Genomic DNA, 27,577 nt, shown 5'->3' with positions numbered 1-27,577 from the left:
ATAATGCTGGTTGATTTAAATGTTTAATTACTGATCACAAGATGGCGCTGCCCATGTCACATTTTCTGACAGGTTCAGTTTTTACTTCATTATTTCGTCATGTCATTATTTAATACTCACCAGCGAATGTGAAGCATGTTAAATTTGAGTGATCTTTCACATAGGTGATTTTTATTCACTTCATTTGTCTAACATTTGATATTTTCGAAGTACGTAGGTTACATTCAACCATATCTTCATTTAATATTTTTCTTATCATCTATAGATGCGAACACAATCATGTAAAGGATTATTCATTCGTGGACATTCGTAACTAAAATATCAAGTTTTTAAATCTTGATAGAAACCATCCGTAGCCAGTTTTAATCAATGTTATGCACCAGTCAATTGTAATAACAGCTCCCCCAGGTCCGGGGAATAGCGGGGACTTTGACTTTCGGTCTAGCCAACCCCGGGTAAAATCCCCGTCCTGCGGGGACGAACTGATTGTAAAATCCCCGCTAAATGCCCACGCACCCAAGGGACCTAGGTAAGGCTCATTCCCCGCTATATTTTGCGACAAAACAACTGCATTCACCCGGCACTGCAGGGCCACCTGAAAGGTAAAAACATTAACGGCCCATTTCCCCTGGTATCCCCGGTACACCCCCGGACCGTGGGGGGGGGCGTGGTTACAATTGACTGGTGCCAAGTATAATGATCTTTTAACTAGCTGTAGACAAAATCTACCGCTTTGTAGACTCTTCTAAAATCTACCGCTATTGTCTAAATCCAGGGCTTTTACAACTTCGTTGCAAGGTGCCGAATTTCAATTACAAATGCTGTCAAATAGATTGTGAATATAAATTGAGGCTTATTTTAATATTGATAATGAAAATATTTGTTTATGTTCTGTTTATGATACTTCATGGAAAATGACACAAAAAACAAGTTATGAGTTAGTAGTTTTCCATCAGTTAACACCTAAAAGGTCAAGCAATGAGATAATTTATGACAAAATTTCAATTGAAGTGTACCATAAACACAAAAAGACACAAAAACTAAAGAAATCGCATACCTACGGTAAAATCTACTTCTCTGGGCCCAAATCTTACTACTACTCCGGAAAAACAAATCTACCTCTCTGGGGCTAAATCTAACTCTCTGGAGAAACAAATCTCACCTCTATGAGCCCAAATCTACCTCTCTGGGGCCAAATCTAACTCTCTGGAGAAACAAATCTAACTCTCTGGGCCCAAATCTACTTCTCTGGGCCCAAATCTAACTCTCTGGAGAAACAAATCTCACCTCTATGAGCCCAAATCTACTTCTCTGGGCCCAAATCTAACTCTCTGGAGAAACAAATCTAACTCTCTGGGCCCAAATGTAACTCTGGAGAAACAAATCTAACTCTCTGGGCCCAAATCTACCTCTCTGGCACAGCCAGATGTTCATAGTATGGTTTGATAATTTTAAAATGAATGGCAACATATTTTATATCCTGTTTATTTCAGAGATAAATACATTACATGCTGCTTTTTTTTTGGCACACTACTTTTCAATGATATTCATTTAAGACGTCGCATCAAAAAGTAATTACACTTGTTATAACAATATATATATATATATTTATATGTTTCTAAAAGAAAAATAATCTAAAAGGACGTAGGCATTAAAGAAGTGGGTCAAGTCCACCGTGGTGCTAAAACCTGATATTTGACATACATGTAGTACATTGATATTGGATTTATAAACAAGTAAATGATACACAAACATGTACATTACATTTGCATAACATGTGGTTTAAACTTATATATACATGTTCTCTTGATCAATATTTTCACATCTTACATTCTATATTTTTCTTCTTTTTTTTTACTCCAGGCATTGTTAAATCCATCAGTTCAAGGGCAGTCACAGTGAGTGGATCTCAAATCACCAGCAGAAAATCCTACTGTTTCGAATCTCAGTCAAATGTATCTAACAGCATTCCAAGACAGTTTGATGAATCCCTTTTAGAATACATTGTTTGTCCACTGACAAAAGAACCTCTAAGGTAACTTCCCATTGTTAGTTTTGATGTTAGAATAAGAATAAAAAGTTGGGGTACAGTAATTTTCATTTAAACTTTGTTTCTGCCTGTAATTTACATGCATCATGTTGTTTTCTTTTTAGTCATATCTAATCTACAAATTGTTTACATAAAACTTAGAACATATGTATACCTACTTTATATTAAGATTGAAAAACCCATGTTTAGAAAGCAAATTTCTATTCAGCATTAATTGATCAAAGCATGTTTACTTTTAGTTTAGGCGTTTAGGCCTTTTAAGCATTTATTTGTGCTTTTATGTGGTTTCATGGGGTAAATCTTGTCAAATGCATTACTGTGATGACAGGAATAATGAAGAGAAGGGTTCCTGTTTTAGGTATGACAAAGAGAAAAACGAGTTGATCAGTGATGGAACAGGAGTGGCTTACCCAATAGTGAATGGAATACCAAACCTCGTGCCCCAAGACGGCCGGCCGCTAGCTACACCAACTGGGAAATAATTAGGAGATCTGAATGGTGCCATTGGTATAACAAAATTGGCCTCAAATTAGAAAACTGAGACATTTGTCTTGTGTATAGAATAGAAATGTGTGCGTTGAAATATGGAGTATTCTGTTGAAAGACTTGAAGAGCCTGTGATATTACAATGATAGTCTCAAATTAGGAAACTGATACATTCTACTTGTGTATGGAATAGAGTCATTTACATCTAGAGTGATAAGAAACAGATTGATTGAAAGCATGTTATTTAGTGGAAAGAAAAAGGACAAATGACGTATATGCCTGACAGTGTTATTCTAAGAAATATTTCTAATACCAGAACATTGAAGTGTTCTCTATAATTTTCTTGTTTCAAATGTGACATGTTTAAATGTATATATTCTTATTTTATTAAGTGATTAAATAGATTGTTTTATGAATAATGATCCTTTTCACCCTAACCTGTTTTGATTATTACCTTGTGTGGCACACCAGAGATCATTTAGGACCCAATAAACAACAATAACATGTTTTGATATTAAATTTGATTTTGATGAGCTATTTCAATTCTTTGAATTTTCACCTCTAGATTTGTCCTTGACAAACTTTGAACAACAAGATTTCGAACTTAGATAGTAGATAGCGAAGATGTCTTTATTTCCACATTTTAGTGATTCTAAAGAGAAACTAGAGCCACCACATAATAAAAAGGTCCCCTAATAATAGGAGACTTAATACTTCACACAGTTGTTCAGGACCATCACACAATGAGGTTACTTAACTCCATATTATCCTTAATACAAGTTATGGCCCCTGATTGTCTTAGGTTAAAGTTTTAGGGCAAGTTGGGATTTTCACTTATAAGTCCAATACCTTTCATTCAATTGAGTTAATACTTCACACAGTTGTTCAGGGCCATCACATGATGAAGTTAGATAACTCCATATTATTCTTTACACAGATTATGGCCCCTGATTGACTATGAAACTCGGGTTAAAGTTTTAGGGCAGGTTGGGATATTTATAAATAACTTCTATACCCTTTGTTCAATTGACTTAATACTTCACACAGTTGTTCAGGACCATCACACAATGAGGTTACATAACTCCATATTATCCTTAATACAAGTTATGGCCCCTGATTGTCTTAGGTTAAAGTTTTAGGGCAAGTTGGGATTTTCACTTAAAACTCGAATACCTTTCATTCAATTGAGTTTATACTTCACACAGTTGTTCAGGGCCATCACATGATGAGGTTAGATAACTCCATATTATTATTTACACAGATTATGGCCCCTGATTGACTATGAAACTCGGGTTAAAGTTTTAGGGCAGGTTGGGATATTTATAAATAACTTCTATACCCTTTGTTCAATTGACTTAATACTTCACACAGTTGTTCAGGACCATCACACAATGAGGTTACTTAACTCCATATTATCCTTAATACAAGTTATGGCCCCTGATTGTCTTAGGTTAAAGTTTTAGGGCAAGTTGGGATTTTCACTTAAAACTCCAATACCTTTCATTCAATTGAGTTAATACTTCACACAGTTGTTCAGGGCCATCACATGATGAGGTTAGATAACTCCATATTATTATTTACACAGATTATGGCCCCTGATTGACTATGAAACTCCGGTTAAAGTTTTAGGGCAGGTTGGGATATTTATAAATAACTTCTATACCCTTTGTTCAATAGACTTAATACTTCACACAGTTGTTCAGGGCCATCACATGATGAGGTTAGATAACTCCATATTATTATTTACACAGATTATGGCCCCTGATTGACTATGAAACTCAGGTTAAAGTTTTAGGGCAGGTTGGGATATTTATAAATAACTTCTATACCCTTTGTTCAATTGACTTAATACTTCACACAGTTGTTCAGGACCATCACACAATGAGGTTACATAACTCCATATTATCCTTCATACAAGTTATGGCCCCTGATTGACTTAGGTTAAAGTTTTAGGGCAAGTTGGGATTTTCACTTAAAACTCCAATACCATTCATTCAATTGACTTAATACTTCACACAGTTGTTCAGAGCCATCACATAATGAGGTTAGATAACTCCATATTATCTTTTATACAAATTATGTCCCTTGATTGACTATTAGACTACGGTTAAAGTTTTAGGGCATGTTGGGATATTTATTAATAACTTCTATACCCTTTATTCAATTGACTTAATACTTCACACAATTGTTCGGGACCATCACCCAATGAGGTTACATAACTCCATATCCTTAATACAAGTTATGGCCCCTGATTGACTTAGGTTAAAGTTTTAGGCAAGTAAAAGTTAAGGGCAAGTTGGGATTTTAATAAAAAAACTTCTATACCTTTCATTCAATGCACTTAATAAAATTCAAAATTATTTACGACCATCTTACAACAAGAAACATAACTCCATTTCAACCCTAAATACAAATTATGTCCCTTGAATATTTTTTTTTTTTTTTTTTAATTTCTTTTGACAGGCACATTTTTACATTCTTAACCAGTTTTTTACCAAGGGAAAACAAGGAGGGCTATACTATATGGCCATTGAATTTTTTTTTTTTTTTTTTTTTTTAATTTATTTTAATTTCTTTTGAAAGGCATATTTGTATATTCTTTACCACATTTTCATAATGGGAAATTAAGTTTTTTGAATGACTTGCGTCATATTTCCGGTGGTGGGAGGGCAGCATCAAAGTCACCTTATGTATTGAATAATTTTAGTTAGGTTTGACATAAATAGACCAAACTTGGTAATATTACATTGTTATTGTATTCACTTCTAAGTCAAAGCGGCGAAGTCGAGCGTGCTGTCTTACGACGGCTCTTGTTAATCAGGTTTTCACAAAGTGCAACCTGGTATGAAGTACATTGTTGTTTGGGCGGGCCTGCGGAAGGGTGGTGTCAAACTGACTTAATTGGTATCAAATAATTTTAGTTAGGTTTGACATACGGTAATATATTATAGGAAGAGTTCATGCAGACTTTTCATAGGATTGCATTTTTGGCCCCTAGAGTCAAGGTCAAGGTTACTTAATAACTTTGGTTAGGATTGACATATTTTGTGAGACTTGGTACATGTATATAGGGAAAGTTGGGGAGTGATGGTCAAGGTATAGGTCACTTACTGAAAAAAAATAACGGTTTTGTACTGAATAACTTAAGTTAGGGTTGACATAATTTGTGACCAAACTTGGTATGTAGGATGTGTTTATGGAGGGTTTCCATGGGACTGCATTTTAGGTCCCTATGGTCAAGGTCACTGCTACTGAAAATAGAAAAAAAGGTTTGAAACTGAATCTCCAACGTTGGCTGAACTTTTTCGGTCAATCATTTAAAACCTGGTTTCATTGCATTGCGGTGTTTCTTGTTTACTTTTTAATTTGACTATTTTTTATTGCTTGTGACAAGCACATCTTACATCAATCATAATTGTATTCATTTCTATGACAAAGAAGTGTATAGTCGAATGCGCTTATGTAAAATCCTAATTTTGAGCTAACCTGGAAGCATTCCACCAGTGGGATTGGTGCTTGTGCTAATTTTGACCAGTGCAATTTTAAGCATTTAAAACATGTATCAAGAGTTTTGGAAATAAGAATGAGTACATCTTGCCATCAACATCCGATAGTTATTATTATTCTCTCTTTTGAAAAAGGGGGCAATTTTGGGTTGGTCGGTAGACCAGGTCTTGTCCTGACAAGGTCTCTGTCACTGTCAACTGTCTTATGAAAACTTTGTCACCTAGGAACTGTTTTACATACGATCATTAAACCTTAGTGGTAGGTTGCCCATAGCTAGCAATTAACGCCTAGTGTCTGAGTTAAGTAGGGTAAAGGTCAAGGCCTCTTACGGTCTTACCGTATGTAATATGTGTTCTCGAAATAATTTCAGGGCGGTGTGACGTTTGAGCATTAAACTTCAGTGGTAGGTTGCCATTTACCACAATGACAACCATTTGGGGGGGGGGGGGGGGGGGGGGCGGGTATCTGTTGATCAAAGGTTAAAGTCACAGTCATCAGTCTCATGAAAACTTAAACTGCAGTTCAAAGTTTGAAATGTTTGTTTTCCCTTTCATAAAAAACTTTGTGCAACAATTACTAATCAATGCATTTTTTTTCTTAAAACTCTTTTATTTAACCATTCACATGTTTCTGACAATGAGGATCTTTGCGGTCATAATGTTTGACAAACTTCTCTCATTTTTCTTTTCAATCCTTATAATAACCCCTATCAAACTAGCTAAATTTTCAACATTAGTGAGAAAGAAATAAAACAAGAACCTTTTTTTTTTATTTCACTGATGAACGTTTCATAATTCATTTCAATAATCATTAACATCTTGACAATTTACCTTGCAGTAATAGAGTTAAAGTGACACTTGATTTTTAAAAATCAATACACATGTATAACAAACATAAATTTTGAGGAATATATATCTTTAACTACTTACTAAATAATGCATTTATGAAAAATATTAATTACTGATAACAAAATTGTAGCTGTGTATTTAATGGCTGACAACGAACAAACATTAAATGACTGGTGGGTCCTAAAAGATTTACAGCAATTAACTATTGTCTCATATGTTTTCTGCATCTTTCTTTCAAATTAAACATGGTATCCTTCAGAAGAACCATTGTTTTTGGTATTTTTTCATCCTTTTTGGTAAATAAAAACAATTATGATAATTGAGATACATCTTGTTTGGGAGTACCAGTAAGAGTGCATGTTTATGTAGATCAATCCACGCTTTTGCCTTTTTAAAAACAGATTTTGGACACAGCCCAGACTGTGAGACCAAGAAGCTCACCTATGTCCACTACATTTATAACCAAATATCATTTGTAATGATAGATACATACAACTTTTCTTATTTTATGCAACAATATCAAAACAAAATAAAAATTGATTGTACAGAACCTTAAGGCCAAACCAATTTTATATTTTTTGTCATGTTATTTTATTGCACATGATTTTTCTTAAATACAAGGTTTTTAAAAAATAAAAATTAAGAGGCCGCTCCTGATTTTCACTTTAAGCGCTTAAACAGAAATTGCCCATCTGCATAATCATCATGTTTTTGCACTGAAAACAAAAGAAAAGAAAAATCCACTCTGGTAAAGCAACCATTGGAGAGGGTTCTTCATATGTCCTAAAAATTAGGATTTCTGGGCAGTATTAAGTTTTAATTATTGAGTAATTTAATTTGAACTATTTCTAATTTATGGCTTTCTCCTCCATTTTGATTAAATAATAAAATTTATTTTCATTTTGGCTTTTTTTTTCTCACCCCTCAAAATGTTTCCAGACAAAAATCCATTGAACAATAAAAAAAAAATGGTGTGGCCTTAAAGAAAAACACAATGAAACAGAACAATGAAATATACTAATAGCAAGCATCTGGATCAATGTGAAAAACCTAACATGAAACATTCAGAACAGAATTCATAGCCATCTTTATCAATCAAAAGGTCTTGTAAATATGTTGAAGATTTTTTATAAAAAATGTCTGCATCCAAGAAAAGTATGACATTCTGTGATGAGAAATATATAAAACATCATTATATGGAGAATAAATGTTTCAGTGTAAGATAATTTATTTCACCAACCACCATTGAGCACCAAATACTACATTTCACGAGTGGGGTAGCCATTAGTGAAATATTTACTTTTTGTGTTTACCCAATGAAATATATTGCGATCTTACCCTGAAACAAACATTTTTTCCTTTGTATTTTATGCCTAAAAAGGATATAAAACTATTGTTAATTTTAAAACTTATAATAATGCGCCAAATTTCATGCCAATGTAACATTATTTCATAAATGATGTCGCTGGAATTCTGTCTCAGCCTTGTGTGAAAATGTTCAATTTTGAAGTAAGAGCAGGCATAATTTCAAAACAGAAAAATATCAATATTTTATCAAATATTTTAATTCACTGGTAAAACATTATAAATCACTGGAAAGCATATAATAAATATGGTTAATATTCATATACGACATTTCATAACATATTTAAAACATAATTATAATGGAAACATACATTTAAAATGTTCAATGTTGCAACATCCATCAAATTATTCATATTGTAAGTAAACAAAGAACAAAATAAATAACAACATATTTATAAGGCAGATAAAAAATGTGCTACAACTAATATCTTACTACAGCTACAAATTTCTTCATTCAGAGCAAACACTGATCATTACATATAAATATTTTCTTATGCATAATAGATATTCTTCAGCATTAGTCATGCTTTAAGTACATAATCGCTATTGATAATTTTAGGCCGACATGCAACACATGGTTCATGGCATTGTAGTTTAATGAAAATACATGTAAATGTTAAAGGGGAATATATTTTTAGATACATCAATATCATGGACATAATTTTATAAAATTGATGCACATTCTTTATCATAAAACCATTTGAGCATATCCATAATTAAATATTTACATTATTAATGTTTTGAAATGAGCACCATAGCTTAACAAAAATGTACATCTCTGACCATTTAAGTGTGAGCCATTCAACTCTGCACCTGTAATTGTAGTATGATCCCATCAACTGTGAATCTACAAGTAAACATTACAATAATTCATATCTTTCAACACTTTTTCAACTTTCCCAGTGAACGCTGTGTCAGCTACTGATGGGACAACTCATCCCGGTCAGATTGGCTTAAGTCATTTCTTCCAATAACACATAGTAACAAAGCCAATATGACTCTGCACTTAAGGCAACTTGAAAGCTGAGTCATCCCCGTCAGATTGGCTAAAGTCATCTTTGCTTAAAACACATACTAGTAGTTCCATAGCCATTTACGACTCCTGCACTTCAGGCAACTGGAGGGCCAAGTCATCTCGGTCTGCTTCCCATAATGCCTTGGCCATAGCAGCCACAGTTGCTTCCTGGCCCAATCGCTGCTGCCAGCGACGGATTCCTTGGTACATTATCTGGAAAAAACACCAATACTCAAAGGATGTCTTATTTTGAAATGCCAAAGATTTGTAGGGTGTCTTGGCCATGTATATACAGGACTATTAAACATAGTTTGCAACTATGAGTATCATAAAATTAGTAAAATGTATGTGATTGATGATCGCTCCTTTCTGTAATGAAAAATAATCTGACTAATACATGGGCATCAATTGTTTTAAGCTTTTATTATATTCCCAAAAGGTGGGCATATTAAAATCAGACTGTCTCTCTGTCCATTCATTTCCTGGTGAGAGATTTTAAAATTACTTGGCACATGTGTTTGGTACATAGACAACTTTCGCATGAAAGACCCATGTCCCTTCCTCAAATGTCCAGGTCACACTTTCAGGTCTATCATAATAAAATGCTGCATATATGCAACTGGAGTATCATTGGTCATGTCCAGCCTGTATCTTATGCATGCACAGATTTAAAAATAAATTGGCATATATGCGAAATACATGAAAATCAAAGGTCATGAGTCACTTCCAAGATTGATGACACGTAACCTCAAAAGTCAAGGTCACACTTCCAGTTTAACTATAATGGAATGCTGCATATTTGCACATAGATAGTGTATAGTTGTCCGGGCAGGAGCTTTGTTTTGTTGCAGGGAGGGATTACTCCACACATGTGTTTGGTTTATGAGATGATTCCTGCCATGAAAGACCCACATCCCTTTCTCAATATCTAGGTTTTATTTATTAGGAACGACCCGCGTCTCTACCTCGTACTACATCACTCCCCCACACTTGAGCTACCCATCTTGGGGTCTGGCATATGCTTATGTTTGCACTTCCTGAAGACAAGTTAGTAATTGCTAAATCCATTGAACTGGTTAGCATTTCAGGGGCATTTTGTCACATTATGTCATAACTCTTGTTGTTTTTTTCGGCTGCGGAAAAATGTAGAAAATATGCCATTATTGTTAAAAGACAATACCGGTACTTTCATTCTTCTGGTCTTCAGAGCGGACGGTATAGAGAAAACTGTTCACATTTTATTTATCACATTGTTTATTTCCATATTGGGATCTATTTGGACTAGTGTTATGATATTTAACTAATGGTTTACCACACTACTGCTATTCTTTTATACCAAAGTATACCTTTCTTTATACAATCAAAATGATGAACACACAAAAAAGTGATAAATCCTAATATTATAACAGTGCATTTTTCATACTTGTTGTGGAATTTGTAAATCTTTTCTTACAAAAAATCCTTTTTCACTTTTAGTGTGTACCTCATACAGTCCAGAGAGGTGATAATCATACTCAAGTTGTTCCAGTTCTGGATCGTCCAATCCAAGCTGTCGACACACTTTCCTCCACCCCTGGCCTGACTCCGCAGAAACTAGGTCAACCTGCGCTGGGGATAGCCCCTGTCTTGACTCTGAGTTACAAAAAAATACAGAATTGTTATACAAGAAAACAGTTGACATTTGCAGTGGTTTTTCTCCACCTTTTTGTGAATGGGCCTAGGCCCTTAGAATCGTGAAAATTGATAAAAAAAAATGCCTAATTATGTGAATTTAATTAAATAGTATATTTTAAGACTTAGGTTTGAATAACTTTATGAAAGAAGGCATAAATAGTGTAAAAAAAATCATACAAACATGTTATGTTTCTGAAAAATATTGCACCTCAACATTTCGGCGTTACGCCAATTTCTGTAAAAATATATTAAATTTCGGTCCCATTTACAGATGAAAAGAAACCCTGTGTGCTCATTTTAGACTAACAATTTTACCCAGCAGACAATAAGAGAATTCACCAAAAACAAGAAATGTTTTTCAAACATAACCCTTGGCACTTCTTTGCCAGAAACATAATGCTTACGGTAAGATTAAATAAAGGTGTTTTAACAAGATGAAGAAGTGTTTTGATTATTAAAACAGTTTTCAGGAAAGCGTGGCAGACATTTTGACCTTTGATCTACTCGATCCTAAATCCATTAGACTTGACCTTTTTATCTACTAACCTCTAATAGCCGTTATCAAGGGCAAACTGATCAAGGGCAAATTAGCATGAAGTTTCATGGACCTAAATTAAAACGTTCTTAAGTTATTGTGCAAAAAAAGCTATCATTAGAATCTGACCATGACTTTGACCTCAAAAAATATATGGGACATCTACTGGTCAAGGAGAATCTTCTAAAGAAGTTCAGTTCCTAGGTCGAAACCATTAAATTATTGTGTGAACAAAGTTTTTATTAGACTGTTGACCTTGACATTTGACACATGACCACCCAAATATAAGGTGCGTCTACTAGCATGGACAGCCTTTTACTAATGTTTCATGGTCCTAGGTCAAACTTTTACAAGTTATTGTGAAGACAAAGTGTTCAACAAAAACGTTAATTGTGAGCTGACCTTAAACCCATTGACCTAAATACATTATAGAGGTAGTCAAAAGGCCAAGGACACCATGACATTAGAGTTTCAAGGTCTGAATATATTTTACATTTGCATACAATTCAGAGTGTTTTTCTGAAGAACTACAATTTACTGTCTTTTATATCCTTTTTAGGCATATAATTAAAAAAAAACTTGTTTGTCTCAGTGTTAAACTACAATATTTTCGCCTCATGAAAGTAAGCTTAAGGATCATAAGACTTTTGACTGTGAACTTGATCTTTGACCTATCATCCCCATACATGGTACATGTATACTGACAATTGCAAACCTATATCATATATGCCCCTTAGGGCATAATAAAAACATATTTTTATAAACAATTTTTTTCAAACTTCACAGAAAGTTATAAATTTATAAAGTTAGTTTAACAATGGAATCCACATAATCTGTGTTTTTGAATCTATTTATTAGTTCTGAATCTTCCAATCCAAAGAAATAGTAAATAACCTCTGTTAATATCATTTAACTAACCAGACAGCTGTGAGAGCCTGCACTTGCTCTTCCTCTTAGCGACCTTCTCCTTCCTATGCTGTTTGCCCTCCCTGTTGTCATACACGACCATGCGGTTCTTATTGCCTATCTGGATGTTTGGGGGCAAGTCCATCTCACTATTAATAAACACCTGGGTGAATGCACCGCCCTCTGTAACATAGAAAGGGACATAACTGATGCGAAGAAATCATAAGGCAGTGATAACTGTACTGCAAAGGGGCATAACTGATGTGTGGAGAGATCCTGATGGCAGTGATACCTGAACTGCAAAGCGATGTAACTGATGCACAGAGATCATGGTGGCAGTGATGAATGTACTGCAAAGGGATGTAACTGATTTGTGGAGATCCTGATGGCAGTGATAACTGTACTGCAAAGGGACATAACTGACGCACAGAGATCCTGATAGCAGTGATAACTGTACTGCAAAGGGATGTAACTGATGGGTGAAGAGATCATGCTGTCAGAGGTAACTACTGCAAAGGGATATAACTGATGTGTGAAGAGATCATGAGGGCAGTGGTAACTGTACTGCAAAGGGATGTAACTGGTGCACAGTGATCATGATGTCAAAGGTACCTGTAGTGCAATCGGACATAACTGATGTGTGGAGATCCTGGTGGCAGTGATAACTGTACGGCAAAGGGACATATCTGATGTGTGGATATCATGGTGGCAGTGATAACTGTACTGCAAAGGGTCATAACTGATGTGTGAAGATCATGGTGGCAGTGATAACTGTACTTCAAAGGGACATAACTGATGTGTGGAGAGATCATGGTGGCAGTGATTACTGTACTGCAAAGGGACGTAACTGATGTGTGAAGAGATCATGATGTTAGAGGTAACTGTACTGCAAAGGGACCTAACTGATGTGTGAAGAGATCATGATGTTAGAGGTAACTGTACTGCAAAGGGACCTAAATGATGTGTGAAGAGATCATGATGTTAGAGGTAACTGTACTGCAAAGGGACCTAACTGATGTGTGGAGATCATGATATTAGAGGTAAATGTACTGCAAAGGGACCTTACTAATGTGTGGAGATCATGATGTTAGAGGTAACTGTACTGCAAAGGGACCTAACTGATGTGTGGAGATCATGATGTTAGAGGTAACTGTACTGCAAAGGGACCTAACTGATGTGTGGAGATCATGGTGGCAGTGATAACTGTACTTCAAAGGGACCTAACTGATGTGTGGAGATCATGATGTTAGAGGTAACTGTACTGCAAAGGGACCTAACTGATGTGTGGAGATCATGGTGGCAGTGATAACTGTACTGCAAAGGGACCTAACTGATGTGTGGAGATCATGGTGGCAGTGATAACTGTACTGCAAAGGGACCTAACTGATGTGTGGAGATCACGATGGCAGTGAAAACTGTACTGCAAAGGGACATAACTGCAGTGATTACTGTACTGCAAAGGGACGTAACTGGTGCAGAGAGATCATGATGGCAGTGATAACTGTTCTGCAAAGAGACATAACTGATGTGTGGAGATGATGATGGAAGTTATTGTTGTACTGGATAGGGACTTTACTGATGTGTGGTGTTTGAGAATTATGTGTTCATGACGGCAGTGATAAGTATTCTGTACACCTTACCTAAAGTGTGATCATGTTTTTTAGGCAAATGGCACTTTTGTAGTACTTAAATAAAATATTTTATTTCGAAAGAAATAATTTCAGACTAAAAGAATGTTCAATTATCTCTGTTATCTTACAAAGACAACCTTGTACTTGCCATGTTTGTGATTGATAGTAATGGGTTTGCCAGATGTACGCGAGTCTTGATATGTCCCTCTGGTTGCCTGTTTCAACAGAGAATATGAAGGAACTCATTGTCTATTTAACTTAACATTGACCTATTAAGTAATAATATTGTATTGATCCATTATACAAATCATGTACTTGTATATATTTCGCTCAAATACTTTTGTATGAAACTTGTAATATCCTGAAATTGTGTCATATACCGGCATTCAAATTATTTTTTAGCCTCATTTATTTATGATTTCCTGATAACCTGAAATGATCTACATAATTATAATGGTAAATAAATACTTCCCACCTTTTTGATTTTAAAATAATTTTATTTCGACTGTTGGTTTAAGGATATACATGTACATAGGGTAGCTTATGTTAAGCTTTTGTTTATAGTGTCTGAAAATACCGATATTTACTAAAAGACTCAAATCCTGTCCTTGAATCAAAGCGCATAATGCGCAGAAAGACTATCTGCCGGTAAGAACTTAAGCAAAAAAAAATGGAGAAAAGGTTCCCATTGGAAAATGTTATGCCTTTTTTGTATCGTCAAATGCACACTATATTTTTACAGTTTATTCCTGCAAAATAAGGCATGTGACGTAATTCTTAATGTCACAAAATGATAACATAATAACAAAATGACAGCCAATGCAATTGCTTTGTTTTATTTCTTATCTCATAGAAGTAAATAGGCTGAACTCTAGAGTGAATATCATTATGTTACCTTACTTTCAGAGCCTCCATCATTTTGACCATTACTAATCTCATAAATATAGAGATCAAAAATAGTTATTATCTGCTAGACAATACAAGGTACAGCGTGGAAATAGCCTAACTAGTACAAACTCACACTCGGGCTGCAATGCAACTAATCTATTGTTATGGTTTCAAGGTCATTCTGCTAAACAAAGAACTCATTGATACAAAAAGTGGGTTAAAATGAACTTGAAAAGAAGTAGTTTTTCAAAGTTTGAGGTCTGAAGACTATCTACAAAAGGGGCTTTGATCTCAATTCACATGTCATATACATACCTGTCTTTCTTGAGACGCCCCCCGGGATGCATATGGTTGGGAAGTCTGGGAAGGACGTGTTTCAGTTCTTAACTGATCTGCTGAGTTTTCAGTTGAACTGAATGGTCTGAACTGTGTGGAGTTAGATGGTGGTTCTGGTAAGTCTGACATTAATTTTCCAGTCCCTGAATCACCAGGCAGAATGTGTAATGGTTGCCATTGATTTTGAGAGCTTCCTGGTTGGTACATTGGCCTCTGAGATGGAGCAGTCTGATATGTGGGATTGATCGATGCCTGCTGTTGTGGCGGATAAAATGGTCTTTGCATGTTTGTTTGACTCAAAGTTACTCTTGCATGTTGTGGGTAATCACCACTCACCATAAAAGGTGCTGGTTGATTTAAAAAAGTGGGAGGGGAAACATGTTGGTTTTGAACCCGCTGACCAAATATCTCCTGTTGTCTTGCATAGGATGGTAGAAACTGCCCTTTAGAAGAACCAATAGCTTGATGCACAATTCCATTTGTTGTGTTTCTCTGCACTGGTGTGTTATCAGGTTGAAATGATGGAGACTTCTGGTTAGCTGAGCTGCTGACAGCCATGTTTGTCTCCCTGGTCTGCAGGTTTTGAGCTGTTCTGGCATTTGTGGACTGCTCATTCATAGTTGCATGTGCATTAAATGGAGATCCATGGCCTTGAGGGTCCTGTCTTGGTGCTTGACCTGAAAATGAACAGCATTGATATGTATGTACATATTAACATTTAATGATACAATAAACCTTTTTTAATTGAAACAACATGAAAATAAAAAGAATGATCAATTAATGTCCTTTATAACGCCATCATAAAATAACATTGTCATCTATTTTTGATATATTACTAGTGTCATAATTTTTTATATGATGTCATAAATAAAAAGTGTTTAAAATGTAGACATCCTAAGTGACTTGTATGTATTTAGCACTAGTAACTTATGAAATATATAATCAATAATAAAATTGATATTGTATGTATTGTTGTTTTTTTGCTATACACATAGTATTGTTTATGCAATAAAAGAATGGAATGGAAATAAGTATTTAATATCATGTATTAAAGAGAATATCATATTTTTAGTCATTCAATACCAAACTTAAAATTAATTACTCAATTGACATCAGTTTTATAACTCTTAAATTCCATGTTGGATAGACCACTCACATTTTTTTTTTATTTGTCAAACTAAATTCATTTCCATGATCATTACTTGTACACGACTATCTTACCTGCATGACTTCCCGTCTGAGCATCTACATATGGCGTGCTTGGTCTAAAATAATACCAGAACAGAAATCTTTTGTACCACAGATACTGGTACTCATAATTGGCAATATAATACTCGGTAAATAAATAGTTAAAAGCACACAGAACAAGTTGACACACAAAGGAATAGTATTTATAGAAGATTGTCAACTTATTTTTAAACTTTGTGTTTTTTTCAATTTTGTGTGGGCAAATGACAATCGAGGAATTTTCAAAGTTTCTGTTCATTTATTTTACACAGATTGATTCTGATGAATGCACCAGCAAACACCAAATAAGTTAATAGCCCAATTTTGGCCATCTACAGAAAATATTTCCTGTAGATTACAAAAATTATACTCTTACATATACTTATTGGCTATTTTTTAATCATTATTTTTCTACATCAATACGCACTATGGCAGTAAGGCCTTCCATGATGAACATAGATTATGGCAATCATTTAAGGCAACTAAAAAATAATGCACAAAGAAAGGTAAAAACATCTTACCCATATTTTGATGGCATCACTGTCTTATATTCATGATTTTGAGCCTCTTGTCTGCAGTTCACATTGGAAGGCAGCTGAAATGTTGAAATCATAACACATATATAAAAGCATACTTTTATCATTAATCTTAAAAAGATTTTACCTTCATAATAATGCTTGAAACATGTCCAGTGTTCTGCTTCATGGGCCATGTGAATTCATGTTTTTATGTATTAACATGTATCAATAAGAGCACCAAAAGCTGTAGTTTAACCGTGTTTTTATAAGACATAGTAAGGAACTAGTTGCAGATTAAGTCCAATTTAAGATTTTTTCCCCAAATCATATATATGACAAGGGTGTCACACATGGGTGGAGATGTGAGAGCTCTCTGGTACTCTCTGCCTAGGCAACTCTCCCAGGTTTGAACCCAAATTACCATAATGCACCAGTCAATTGTAACCACGCACCCCCCAGGTCAGGCGGTATACCAGGAATAGCCGGGGAAATGGGCCGTGTTTTTACCTTTCTAGTGGCGCTGCAGTGCCGCTTTAAATATAGCGGGGAATGGGCCTTACCTAGGGTTTTGGGGTGCGGGGGCATTTGGCAGGGATTTTAACATTTGTTCGTCCCCTCAGGGCGGGGATTTTAGCCGGAGTTGGCTGGACCGAAAGTCCAAGTCCCCGCTATTCCCCAGACCTGGGGGGGCCGTGGTTACAATTAACTGGTGCATAACACCTTCATTTTCAGTTTTTGATAGAATAAAACAATTAAATTTTTTTTTTTGGAAGTTACAAACAGATATCATGTTATAAAATTACCCTGAGTCAATGTCTTTGGTAGCACCCTGTACTGAGTGTTTTCATTGGACTATAAAAATAACTGGCCAATAGACTGAATAGAATCACTGAAGGGTATCTAAGGATAAGAAATTAATTGAATACTGCCACTGGTGTTCATTCTCCAACAATAAATAAATCACACTTGTAACTTACAATCAAGGGTTGATGAATGGTAGGTTGTGGGTTCTGGTCAAACACTGTCCCTTGCCTTGACCTGTGAGGAAAGGGGATGTGCGATGGTTAACAGTAATACATAAACAAAATTGTTGACATAAAAATTTCAAACACGGTTTTGCATCCACGCTCTCCAAGACAAATGCACATTAAATTTGATTAACACTTAAAAACATGTTTATTGGGCAAGGGATGAAAATCTTATAATTATATTTAAATCATAAATGACACCGCAATGATGAAATATGTCATTATGTTATTTTTTAATACAATTTGCGTAATTACTATCCAAAAAGTGTGATGTCACATCATTAATAAAAAGCGTTGAAAATGGCCGTGCTGTATTGAACAATTTATGTACTTAGCGTTGCGCTCTTTTCAACTAGGCTCTTTTTTTTAAGAAAAAAAGATGTTTTCCGAAAAAATACTGCAAAAGTAATTCAGAGCATGATAATCATGAGAAAAAAATCCTTTTAACAAGGAATATTGGTAATCTCAGGAATAAATATGCCCATCATAGGAAATGTCATTCCAGATTGAAAATAATAGCAACAATGCTAATTATTTTTGTCAGGGAGTGTATACGGATTTTAAGTATAACTCTTTTAAAATATAAATTTGAAATGGATTACTCAGTAACAAGGTTAAGATTTTTGTTTTTTGACAGATTTGACCATATACTTACTGAAATCTGTTCACCAATTGCTCCGGAGGAAGAACTGAAACCCTGTCTGACATTTGACTCATCTTCATCATAGTCATATCATTCTCTTCCTGGTTGTTAGGATTATTTCCAACCCAAGTGGCTTCTAATGGATTTCCCTGGTTCCCTCCTCTTCCTGCTTCTGGAATTTGTCTGTCAACTCTTGCTTGAGGCTCAACATATGCTCTTGAGGCTTCCTGTGTGTTAGTTATTCTGTCCACAAGTATGTCTATGTTCGGATTTCCACCATCTTGAGAATGATGATTCATGTCAGTCTGTCCAGTCTCACCCTCTGTCAGATCTCTTACATACAATCTTTGGGTATAATTAGCTAATGCAATTTCATCATTTACCTGTGGAGTTACAGCTGGTGTCACATTGCTGTTTGATATTTGATCATTTGAAGCCCCATAACATGAAAGATTAGGAGTCGCAAGATTGGTGCTGGCATTTTGACTACCATACGAGATACAATGTAAACCAGACTGTTGAGACACTGGACCAGCAACATTGCTCCATAATGATCTCTCAGTGTTCCCATCAGGAGTTGCCAGGCTACTGTCAGAGGAAGACGAGAGCTGAGTTTGAACAGTTGGTTCACCCTCCTGAATTGACTTTTCCTCATTACTTGTCCCACTTTCAGGATTTAGGTTTTCCTCTGGATGTTCAACTCTTGTTGTTGATTTATTTGCATCTGGCTGTGAATCCCATGGAGTGGTCTGATTAAATGTCTCCTCTTCCGTTCGCTGTGTATCAAAATCCTTTGTACACTCATATACTTCTTTATAATGGGATGGATCTTCTTTCTATAAACAGAACCCATTCTCAAGATACTAATAATCAAATATAATAAATAATGTTTGTCTTCCATTTTCATTATAAAGAATGTAACTGCAAAAAAACAAAAGTCAATTACGATCATGATCAATATCTCTCGTTCAAGAATCAGTATGCCTTTTACTATACGATAGAGAATTTTTTGGCCAAAATGATAATACATAGCCAAAAATTCTGATAACAATATGGACATACACAAGTGTATAATAAACTCCTTTAAAAAAACAAGAGCCGTCGTAAGACAGCGCGCCTTTAAAAAAACAAGAGCCGTCGTAAGACAGCGCGCTCGACTACGCCGCTTTGACTTAGAATACAATAACAATGTAATAATACCAAGTTTGGTCTCTTTATGTCAAACCTATCTAAAATTATTCGATACATAAGGTGACTTTGATGCTGCCCTCCCACCAGCCCGCCCAAACAATGAGAAAATCATTAATGTTCGTGGGGCATTAATGTTCGTGGTTTTCGTGGGTTGGGTGATCCACGAATTCAAGATCCCACGAAATATAAACCCTTTATTCATTTTTTCAATTGCCTTGTTACGTACATACTCTAGTATATTCTTTACATTGGTCGCAGTATACAGTGTTAAAACCTGTCTCACTGTATAACTTACGATCATTATTCTGTTAATATATTATAACTGCCTTTAACAAATAATGAACCAAATCAATTAAATGTGTTTTATGCAGCAACTGACAGTTATAAGCATGTGGTAAACGTGTGCTGTCAATGAAAATCTCCAAGTTTACAAGATGTGCGTGATGAGTGTCCATACTCGATTTTTTTATTTAATGAAATAATTGGTCGATTACTAGTTCATTGAAGGTTACTAAGCACCGAACGTGACAATATACGCACCTTTTCGGTGTTTTCACAGTTTGCAAAATTCTTAACTGGCATTGTATTCGTAATGTCAATGCATCAGAATCTATCCATTTAAAAAAGACAGATATTAACCCAGTAGGCAGTACAGGTATTGGTATGTCTGTAGGGGTACTAGTCAATTAGACAGAAATTCTTACTAATATGTGTCTTAATCATTACATAATATAGGGTTACTTTTTAGTATACTTTTTTGTTAATAAAAATATCCCCTTATATACTTACATAGTTCCTACAAATCTGGGCTCTTATTTCATAGCAAACTTTTTTTACTCGTGCATGGTAAGGTACGTACAGCATGTCAAAATCTTTTTTCAAATCTACAAAGAAATAAATTTATATTTTATTTCAATTGCAAAATAAAGGAAACTTCAGAGTAAGGTCATTTCAAAGATAAGTAATTATTTATTAATAAAAAAGAAATATGTATTAAGGTAATCTAGAAAGATTTGGAATTCAACAAAACACAAGAGAGCCACAGAGCGAACCCCAGTGCTCATCTGTTGTTTTAAGTTGTAAAGGGGCATAACCCAACAATTTCTCAAGCCAGATGTAAGGGTTTATGACACCAAGCCTATTGTTACTTATAACATGTGCTTGAATATTGTGAGCTCCAGTTTTGCACCATGGTGCTGATGCTTACACAAAGACAATGACAACGAGCAAATATAAAGAATATTGTACATAGTTTAGAATTTAGATTTGACATAGTAACCGAAATTACTACATTACCCAGTTTCAAACTAAAACAATATTTCATCAAGGCAATTATTTTAATTAAGTAATCAAGATTGCACGAGAAATATTGCAAATATATAGCCTCAAGAGTGTTCCCAAGACTTTTCTAAAATTGGACCTAGTGACCTGGATATTTACCTAGTTATTGGCCTCGTTTTCAAAGATTCCAATGAGGCAAATTTAGAATAAGTTTCATGAAGATTCAAGCAGATATATTGGCTCCGTTTGTGCAGAAGTTTTCTTTCAGAGTTGACCTAATGACGTAGTTTTAACCTCATGTGACCCACTTTTAGAGTCTATTAAGATTACATCAAGGGGAACATTCTGACCACAGTTTGAACAAACTCTGACCTTTCAATACCAATATTAGGTTCTGGACATGAGTTTTGAAAGATTTGACCTACTGACATAGTTTCTGAATTGCTATGACCAGTTTCAAACTAGTCATTGATTTAATCAAGAAAAACATTGCCTCTAGAATTCCCTAGATTTTTTTGTAAGATTTTATCTTGTGACACCTTGCGACCCACTTTTAAAATACAGTGAATTTCCATCAAAGGAAATACTTTGTCCAAGTTTGAACATAATTTGAACAATCAATACAATGATATGGTTTCAGAGAAAAATTGTTTAACCTAGTGCCCTATTTTTGATCACATGTGACCCAGTTTTTAGAGTTATTAGCGCAAGAGTTAATGAAGGGAATTTGATTGTGTTCAATGAATAGTGGACCAAATCTAATGCCTATAGTTATTTCAAAGACTTTTCTAAGAATTGACCTTGTGACATAGTTTTTGATACAATGTGACCAAAATTTACAAGTGATTGGAATTTGATCAAGGGAACCATTCTGACCACTGGTTTAACATAATATAACCAATCCCTACCAAGATATGGTTTCGATAATATGGTTGCATACAAAAAATCTAAGATTTGACCTAGTGACCTATTTTTTGACACCATACGTCAAAGGTTTCGATCAAATTGAAAAGTTAATTAAGGAAAACACTCTGATAAAATTTAATGAAAATTGAACCAAATATAATAACTTGTGTGTTCCAAAGATTTTTCTAAGATTTGACCTAGTGGGCTAGTTTTTGACCCCATGTGACCACATTTACAAGTGGTCGAGATTTTATAAAGGAGGACAGTCTGACAAAGTTTGAACATCATCTGACTCATCTGTAGCACTACATGGTTCCAGACAGAAAAAAATGTGACAGACGGACAGATGGGCAGAGGGACGGACAGACCGACAGACATTGCCAAAACAATAATGCCCTGTTGAGACCTTCAATTCAGCAGGGGATAATAACGAGATTTTTGAAAAACAGAAAAGTTAAAATAACTATAAATCAGATATATCCATATATATTACAGTAGAACAGTGGTCTATCCTTTGAACTCTGGGTCCAGCACTTTTCTATCATGGCTTTCACTTGCTGTGGACAGTCACGATCCAATAGCATTATGTCTGGTCTTTGGCCACCGATCACAGCTTCATTAATCATATTTTTATTTTGGTTACCTGAAAAAATGTTAATTTGGTATTTGACAAGTACTTGACATCTATTACATGTGTGTATATATACAATAAGAAAGTGGTAGAGCCAAATTCAAATGTGTAAGTGTATGACAACGGCCTTCAGGGACTTCTAAAGTGGAAGGTTGTCTTTATAGAATGCAGCAAAGTCCATAAGTATGTGTACACCAAAGTGATTATGCCAATATCATGCTTAACATATATAAATCCTTTTCAAAATATATTGAAATAACAAATTTAAACAAGAGGGAAAAAGTGTCGTTCAAACCGAATGGTATTTGTCCAGTAAATATCTCCCAAGCTGTGACCGCAAAGGCATATACATCTTGTTCATAGGAGGCTTCCAAATTAATGTTTTTTAGTACTTCTGGTGCAATGTGGGAAATAGTTGCCCGTCGGACAGGACTCTCTCCATGAAGTTCCACTGTACAAGTTGCTGTCTTACGTTTTGACAGGCCAAAATCACAAACCTTAAGATAAAAGAATGTACTGAAATCAACTTTTCATCATCATTTTAAGCATTGATGTTCAGAAATATATTTTTTAAGAAGACTTAGAATTTGACAATGCCTCAACCTTTCACTTGGAAAAATAGACTGTGCGACAAGCTATTGATAAAAAAAATTGCAAACAAATAAATGAAAATACACTTACTTTGGCATCAAAATTACTGTTCATAAGCACATTTTCAGCCTTCAAGTCAAGATGCTTTACTTCTTTCATGTGAAGAAAGTCCATTGCCGATATAATCTGCTTGGTAATACGCATCTTGAGCGGTAAACCAACTGTAAGATAATAATGATTAATTCATAAAAAATCACCATTACTTATATATATATAAATATATATATCCCGGAACAACGGGTTTTCGACCGCCTAAGGATTATTTACAGTTTAATCATAAATAAGTGATAATAAAAAATAAATGTTTGTGTGTACCATTTAAAGCAATCATTCATCTTTCAAAAAACAAAAAAATAAAATCTGTTTCAATCGTCTGTTGTTTACATTTTGGATCCAAATTGGCGGCTGTCACATGTTGTATTTGACCTAGATACAACATGCTTTCGACCATGACCTTTAACTATACTTCGCAACAAAATTTTGTGCACAATATTTTTTTATTTTAATTTGTATAACATGTTTAGACTGTGGTCAAAAATAGGTTGTTCCGGGATATATACAGTCAAAACTCGCTGGCTCGATATCTCATGGCTCGATATCCTTGTTGGCTCGAACCAGATTAAAAGGACCGATTTTTTTTTACTCTTTGTTCTTATAAAATTCGATCGGATGGCTCGATATCTTGAGGGTCGATATTTCTCCACGCTCAGAGTCATTTTCGCGGTCCCAACTAAGAATTTCACACTTTGTTTTGTCTGCTTAGGTGGATGTCATTTTCCCGGGTTCAGTTAAGAATCTCACACCTTGATTTGTTTGATTGGCTTCGATAAGCATAAGGTATAATCGATTAAAATTGCTTGACTGGTATTATAATTGTTATCAAATTTAAATGGTTTAACCATTTGAATAAACATGCCATCACCTTAAGTTCTGTCTCTAATTGTTATCCATATCTATAAATTTCTATGCATTTAGATATAACTTATAAGCTATGTTTGTGTTACCCACTGTTTGAAATTGCTTGTTTGTTGTTTTCGCATAAATGTATTTTTATAATAAATAAAAAAATCAAACAATATTTTCTAAGTATCGAATAAGTCACGTTACGGAGATAGCGTAGCCAATAACAAACGAGGTAAACAATACTTTTTTAAAGAAAACAAAGATAACATTCTGTAAGCAATCCCGCTTGGCTCGATATTCTCGAGGCTCTAAGTATTTTGGCCGGTCCCTAAAATATCGAGCTATCGAGTTTTGACTGTATATATATATACCGTAAATGACTGGGTATTAGACGCACTTTTTCCCTCAGAATTTGATGTAAAAAAATGCCTGCGTATAATACCCAGTAACAATTTTTTGAACTTTTTTTCTGAGGTCGATTTCAAGCCGAGAGTTTGTTTAGTTTTATGTAGAAAGGGATGTTACTCGCATCATATTGATCGAGTATATACGGGTTAAAACGGCAGTTGAAGATCGGGATACGGTATATCGTAAGACTTTAATAATTTAAACAAAAATATTTTTCGATTAAAGTTATTCAATATTATTTTGAATAATAAATTAAATTGAACAATTATTAAACATGCATATAAAAAGCAAAGTTTCGCACTGTCAAAATATTTTTTGTCAGTTGTACCACGGACCTATAAACCATTTATAGGTCCGTGGTTGTATAAGGTGTGAAAAACTCGCATTGCCTTTTGTTCTGTTTAACATACTAATACTACAAATTGATGCGATAATGGTCTTGTTTTTTTCACACATTTACGCGAACTTTATTCATTTCTGTAGGTGTTGACATTTTGAGAATAAACCGTACAATAAAAGGTTTATGCATAACTTCAATCTCGACAGGTTATCGTTTACGATATACTGTCAAAAAGAAATCTTACATATTTTCATAAAAGGCACCTTTCAGTGCTATCCAGAAACAAATGGTCACAATCAGTTCTTTTAAGTGCCTTTCCTAACATAAAACGAATTAAAATGAAACACATTTTGCATTATCATTGTATGGTTTTAAAGATAACCATCGCCATTTTCACGAAAAAAATATTTTTCGTCACTGTCAACAAACATCAGGTGGCCGAAATTGACAGAGGTTTTTGACATATTTTCAATGCGTCCTTTAACCCAAAACATAAATTAAACGTTTTTTTCTCAGACTTTTCACAGATTTTTTGTCTGCGTCTAATACCCCCTATCGTCTTATACCCAGTCATTTACAGTATATATATATATATATCAACACATATATGCCCAAAATGAATACAAACACAAAGGTAAAAGTCTCTGACTTATTATACACAAGTTGAATCTAATAGCCTTTTACAAACAATGTACATACAAAACTAGTTGATTCAAGTATTTATCCATGACATTATACTTTTACAGATATATTGCCTTTTAACCTTTGATTCTTACGTGTCCATTAATCAACTGTCAAACTCAGTATACAGTAGTGTTAATTTCTTCACACTAAAACTATTTGGTATCACGTGCCTGTGAGTATTAAACACATCTGGTTGACCTTTTGTGACCCCTGTAGGCAGAGTTTTGCAAGAGATGCTGGTGAATCACAATAGTTGAGATCTTAATATGACTGTCATGTATTTTTAGCAAGTTAAAACAATAGGTCATGAGATCAGGTAATATGCAAGGCGGGTTTATTCATGCTAGGTTTGGGAGGTAAGCTGTGCATATTGTTGGAGTCAAAACTTTTATAATGGACTGTTCCTCTGCGATCGGTTGGTAGCTGAATAAAAGTGGTGAACTACTTCTATTTACTGTCGCTCAGAGTTTATAAAATAGGCCCAAGGAAAGAATTTTATAATCTGAGGTTATATCAAATATAGTTTAAGCCTTAAACTGCTGAATTTCTCAATAAGTGAATAACCTCACAATACTAAATGATCTAGTGACCTGAGTTTTAATCACTCCCTTGGATTTAAAGGGTCTGTCTCACATATGATAAAATATATGATAAAATAGCGAAAAAACAAAAAATGTCGAAAACTGACATAAACATCGATGTGTACAATGCATTGAAACTTACTAACTGAAGTACCACATAGTGTACAATTTATTTAAGTTTAGCAGTTATTTCGTATTTTTCCATTAAAAAAGATTACTGGGTATGTCTACCAGGTAGAATTCATTCCTTATGCCTGATTGGCTAGTCGGTGTTATCACGTGATATTACCGAGGTAGGTGTATAACTTAATTATGTCACCCAAATGGAATAAGCCTTTGTAGCTCAGTTAGTAAGACGCTGGACTTCAATTTTGGCGACGTGGGTTTGAACCCAGTCTCCAACACAATTTTTTTTTTACATTTTGGTACTTTTTTTACAATTATGATATCAAAGCGTAACACATTCTATAAGATAATTGTCCTGAGATTCGTTAAGAAAAAAAAAAAAATCGTGCCAATCTGTGACACAGTCCCTTTAAAGGTATATAACCTCTGACTAAAGAACAACATTCATCTTGCAAGCTGAGGCATTAATTTGTTATCAATGAAAACTTGCATCCTACCTTCATAATCCTTCACGAAGTGCTGTACATGGCCGAAGTGCATGTACTCTAGCACAAGAGCGTATTTCTCACCCAAAACAATTCCTTCTATGTCAATGATAAAAGGGTGATGAAGTGCTTCAAACAACCTCCTTGCTTCTTTTTCAAAGTCACGCTTGTCCCTGAGTTATACATACACAAATAGTTTAACTAAAGAAGAGCTTTCATTAAATGTTATTAATACCTCAGCACACCCAAGTGTCCAAAATACTGCCTGAATAGAACAATTAAAGAAATCGAGTTGATCGAAACATGATTTACTGAGGGTTAATATGCCACAGAATTGTCTATAATGGAGAGACATGAGGGAGATTGTAACGGTATTGTACCTGATAAGTGACACATACTATCATCAGGAAGGCTTATATAGCCAAACAGGATAAGTTTAGAAGGTTGCTGTGACCTTGATCTTTAAGGGAGGGACACAAGTCTTGTGGCTGACATGTCCTTATACTATGGTGTTCTCAGAAGGTTGCTGTGACCTTGACCTCAAAATTTAGGACAAGGGGTCTTGTGCAGGACATATTCTCATGCTTTGGCGGTCACTTCCGTCAAATAATTTTGAAATCCTACCATGGATGAGAAAGATTATAAGTATGACCTATATTTTGCAAAACATACCGAGATCAGAAGGTTGCTGTGACCTTGACCTCAAAAGTAAGGACAATCGGTCTTGTGCAAG

The 27,577-nt window shown here is 34.8% G+C and overlaps 2 protein-coding genes across 4 annotated transcripts in view; one reads left to right on the top strand and one right to left on the bottom strand.

The window, feature by feature from the left end:
• Positions 1–31: 31 nt before the first annotated feature.
• LOC128243450 (UPF0434 protein AM070-like) lies at positions 32–3,073 on the top strand. The gene is made up of 3 exons (XM_052961237.1): positions 32–72; positions 1,864–2,035; positions 2,409–3,073. Exons 1-3 carry the CDS (start codon positions 42–44, stop codon positions 2,530–2,532), a joined length of 327 nt encoding a protein of 108 aa, XP_052817197.1. The 5' UTR covers positions 32–41; the 3' UTR covers positions 2,533–3,073.
• Positions 3,074–6,799: 3,726 nt separating this feature from the next.
• The window catches only part of LOC128243174 (probable serine/threonine-protein kinase DDB_G0278665), a 33,608-nt gene continuing 12,830 nt past the window's right edge, over positions 6,800–27,577 (bottom strand). Inside the window, exons 4-17 of one of the 3 annotated variants that reach the window (XM_052960766.1) lie at positions 26,857–27,017; positions 23,348–23,478; positions 22,962–23,163; positions 22,529–22,678; positions 20,638–20,732; positions 18,670–19,493; positions 17,964–18,024; positions 16,990–17,063; positions 16,463–16,506; positions 15,221–15,918; positions 14,166–14,232; positions 12,399–12,569; positions 10,755–10,903; positions 6,800–9,484 (exon numbers count right to left, since the gene is read on the bottom strand). In XM_052960766.1, coding sequence (XP_052816726.1) covers positions 9,350–9,484; positions 10,755–10,903; positions 12,399–12,569; positions 14,166–14,232; positions 15,221–15,918; positions 16,463–16,506; positions 16,990–17,063; positions 17,964–18,024; positions 18,670–19,493; positions 20,638–20,732; positions 22,529–22,678; positions 22,962–23,163; positions 23,348–23,478; positions 26,857–27,017 — 2,962 coding nt within the window. In that variant the 3' untranslated portion in view covers positions 6,800–9,349. The remainder of the gene's footprint in view (positions 9,485–10,754; positions 10,904–12,398; positions 12,570–14,165; positions 14,233–15,220; positions 15,919–16,462; positions 16,507–16,989; positions 17,064–17,963; positions 18,025–18,669; positions 19,494–20,637; positions 20,733–22,528; positions 22,679–22,961; positions 23,164–23,347; positions 23,479–26,856; positions 27,018–27,577) is intronic. The other 2 variants (XM_052960767.1, XM_052960768.1) reach the window with 2 other exon arrangements.

The sequence above is a fragment of the Mya arenaria genome, chromosome 8 (assembly GCF_026914265.1).
Source record: "Mya arenaria isolate MELC-2E11 chromosome 8, ASM2691426v1".
Classification (NCBI taxonomy): Eukaryota; Metazoa; Mollusca; class Bivalvia; order Myida; family Myidae; genus Mya; species Mya arenaria.
This window is presented reverse-complemented; position numbering and strand designations above follow the sequence as displayed.

Bases quoted from the DNA above. Each gene is read 5' to 3' on its own strand.
- LOC128243450 (XM_052961237.1), top strand. From the start codon at position 42: ATGGCGCTGCCCATGTCACATTTTCTGACAG. The intron at 73-1,863 runs GTTCAGTTTTTA...TTTTTACTCCAG, and splicing joins CATGTCACATTTTCTGACAG to GCATTGTTAAATCCATCAGT. The intron at 2,036-2,408 runs GTAACTTCCCAT...TTCCTGTTTTAG, and splicing joins CTGACAAAAGAACCTCTAAG to GTATGACAAAGAGAAAAACG.